Source organism: Sinocyclocheilus anshuiensis, unplaced genomic scaffold (assembly GCF_001515605.1).
Source record: "Sinocyclocheilus anshuiensis isolate Anshui unplaced genomic scaffold, SAMN03320099.WGS_v1.1 scaffold1212, whole genome shotgun sequence".
In the NCBI taxonomy this organism is placed as follows: domain Eukaryota; kingdom Metazoa; phylum Chordata; class Actinopteri; order Cypriniformes; family Cyprinidae; genus Sinocyclocheilus; species Sinocyclocheilus anshuiensis.
The window spans coordinates 359,582-362,320 of record NW_015547696.1 but is presented as its reverse complement, the minus strand read 5'-3'; the positions used below and the strand labels follow the sequence as shown (position 1 = coordinate 362,320).

The following is a 2,739-nucleotide window of genomic DNA, read 5'->3' as shown; positions in this document are numbered from 1 at the left end:
GGTATATTTGTAGCAATAGCCAACAATACATTGTATGGGTCAAAATTATACATTTTTTGTGCTATCCTAATCCAAATATTGTGCTATCCTAACAAACCATACATCAATGGAAAGATTATTTATTCAGCTTTCAGATGATGTATACATCTAAATTTTGAGAAAATGACCCTTACGACTGGTTTTGTGCTCCAGGGTCACATATTTGTTTTGCTAGCGCACAGTGCTATTTTTGTGGTGAACAATTCATCTGTGCAAGTCATTCCACAAAACAAAATAGTTTGCTTTCGTAATCTTGATGTCAGTTTGACGGCTTGAGCATAACATCCTTAAACACGCCCCTCCAGCTGTCAATGTTCTACGTCCAATCAGTTCACAGTAGAACAAAACAAGCCACGCCCACTGTTTACTCATTCAGTGTTCCGTTTCTCTCTGAAGCACGTCACGATATGGAAGTAAAGTCGGACTTTAAATACTCCTGCTGGGGGTGTCACGAGACAGCGTGCTTCAGCGGTGTGAGGATGTGTATCATAGATATGAAAAATGGAGTGTGACTAAACATGAGAAAATCTTATTCTGCTGTGAAGCAGCTCGGCTGAAGACAGTAGTGTCATTATGTTGCACTCCAGTCATTTCAGTGTTGATTCAGTTCATTAACAGAGTCGATGTTGCACAATGTGTCACTTATGAAGCGAGTTTGATTGAGCTGTAAGTGGCTGCTGAATAGAACGGGTGTGGGAGGAATGGTAGGGGTGTCCAGACCTGTGTGTTTTAAGGGAAAAAAAAACAATTTTCCATTTGTCTTAAAAGTGATTACATTTCTAATTCTGAGCTTCCTGTTAAATGTTGTATGAGTGTGGATCATGAGAGCAGCATAACGTCCCACTCCTAACAGGATTGGTTAATAACAGTGTGCTGTTTCTGCCCTGTCTAGCGGTGAGAGCTGGAAATCTGGCCAAGTTTAACCAGGCGCTGGATCAGTTTGGAGAGAAGTTTCAGGCCGACGGCACCTACACGCTGATCATCCGTCTGAGACACAACGTCATCAAGACCGGTGAGTGCTGCTGATCTTAACCCTCGTTCCTTTGTAGTCTCACTAACACAAAGCTCATGGAGTTCTTCTGCAGTAGTACAGACTCGACTCAGGCGCTCTCTAGCTCTTCTGTAGAGCTCTGCTGTGTCGTCTGTGTTTGTGTGAGTCAGAGTAAAGATTGACTTCCGTTCACGCACACCTGAGTGCTGGAGGCCGGAAACATGAGCTCAAGCCAAGGAGTTTTCTGAAGTTCGTGTTTGGTATTCGTATCTCTTAAAGATGTGTGACCAATAGAAGATAACGCCGTGAACTCCTAGCTGAATTACAAGAACACAAACTTTAAAGCTGCTACTTCAGCGTTGCAAAAAAAAGTTGCATATTTTTACCTTTTGGATAAATTATGATTAGTCGTGTTGAATTTGTTGACCTTTTTAAAAAAGACACTGAAGAGTCTTAACATGACTGAAGAAGTTTTGAGTGTTCAGTCTAGTGTGCACACAACACTTAAAGGCTTTGTTGAAATAAAATATTTTACTAAGAGTGTAGTCCAAATAAATTGATCAATCTGACTCTTACCTTAAAAAAGACCTGTTTGTCTTCATGCATGTAATACAATAAAAACAATCAGTCATTTTATTCTTTTTCTCAAATAAGTTTGATACTTAGCACGTCTTTGAAAAGAAGCAATAATCAGTGATTTAAGACTCTTTAAAGAAACAGAAGCTGCAGTAATTCTGAGGTGGAGGCTTGAGGCTTTGACGCTCATGAAGATGTTCTTTAAAACTGCACAATGGAAGATCGTTTTTTTTTCTTAAGCAAACTGACAAACAATTTGATTATTGAGCTAGTACAAATTTATTTTCTAGGATAATGGCTTGAAAATGAATATATTCCAACAAATAATAGAAAACCGTATGAAATGGTGTGTGTCTTGCTGATCAGTTTCCTGGTGTCAGATCTATTGTGTTGTAATACTCTGCAGGGCTGTCAAAAAAAATTCGAATTTCGAATATTCGTCGAATAAAAAAAAAAATCCACATTCGAATGCAAAAACGTTGCATTTGAATTTAAGGTCTGCGTCAGCCATCAGGCAGCTTTATCAGCGGTGCACCAGATGCGATGACGATGTGTGTGTGTCTTTGATTGCATTTGAATGCTTTTGTTAGCATATCCAGTTGAAGCCACTAGATGCGGCGCTGCTATGTTGTTCATTCATATACTGCGGAAAACGAGAGCATCAGTGTGGAGAAGATGTTGTTTACGTCAAAACTGAAACCAAGCCGTTCACACAGAATGCATATTTATCACATTTTCTAGAGGGACATCTATCAGCATTGCACTCGCGTCTCGCACAAGAGAGCAGCATGTTTAGAAAGCCATGTAAAATTAATGCAAGTTCAACTTTTAAAAAACATGTCTAAAGACGTTATGGCGGTTTTCTCCATCCACTGCATCTCATGTTTTTAAATGAAGAAAGTAGCCTACTCTTTGTGATTGGTTTTCGGTCCTTTGTATTAAACTATACATACATGCATGGTGCTGGGTTTTTTTCTAATTGTTTAAGCAACTTAATTATATATGGTTTTTAAACATTATGCACTTTTTTCAAAGATAGTTGTTATTTTATTACGCTTTGAAGAAACGGGCATAATATTTTGCTGGATGCGCCCTCTTGTGGCCTCAGGAGAGAAGCCAAAAGCTTTTTCCCC

General features: G+C 39.1%; 1 protein-coding gene across 1 annotated transcript in view; it reads left to right on the top strand.

Moving 5' to 3' along the window:
- Nucleotides 1-2,739, top strand: part of LOC107703632 (26S proteasome non-ATPase regulatory subunit 3-like) — a 13,977-nt gene that overhangs the window by 8,012 nt on the left and 3,226 nt on the right. The window contains exon 7 of the mRNA XM_016506338.1: nucleotides 868-1,051. Coding sequence (XP_016361824.1) covers nucleotides 868-1,051 — 184 coding nt within the window. The remainder of the gene's footprint in view (nucleotides 1-867; nucleotides 1,052-2,739) is intronic.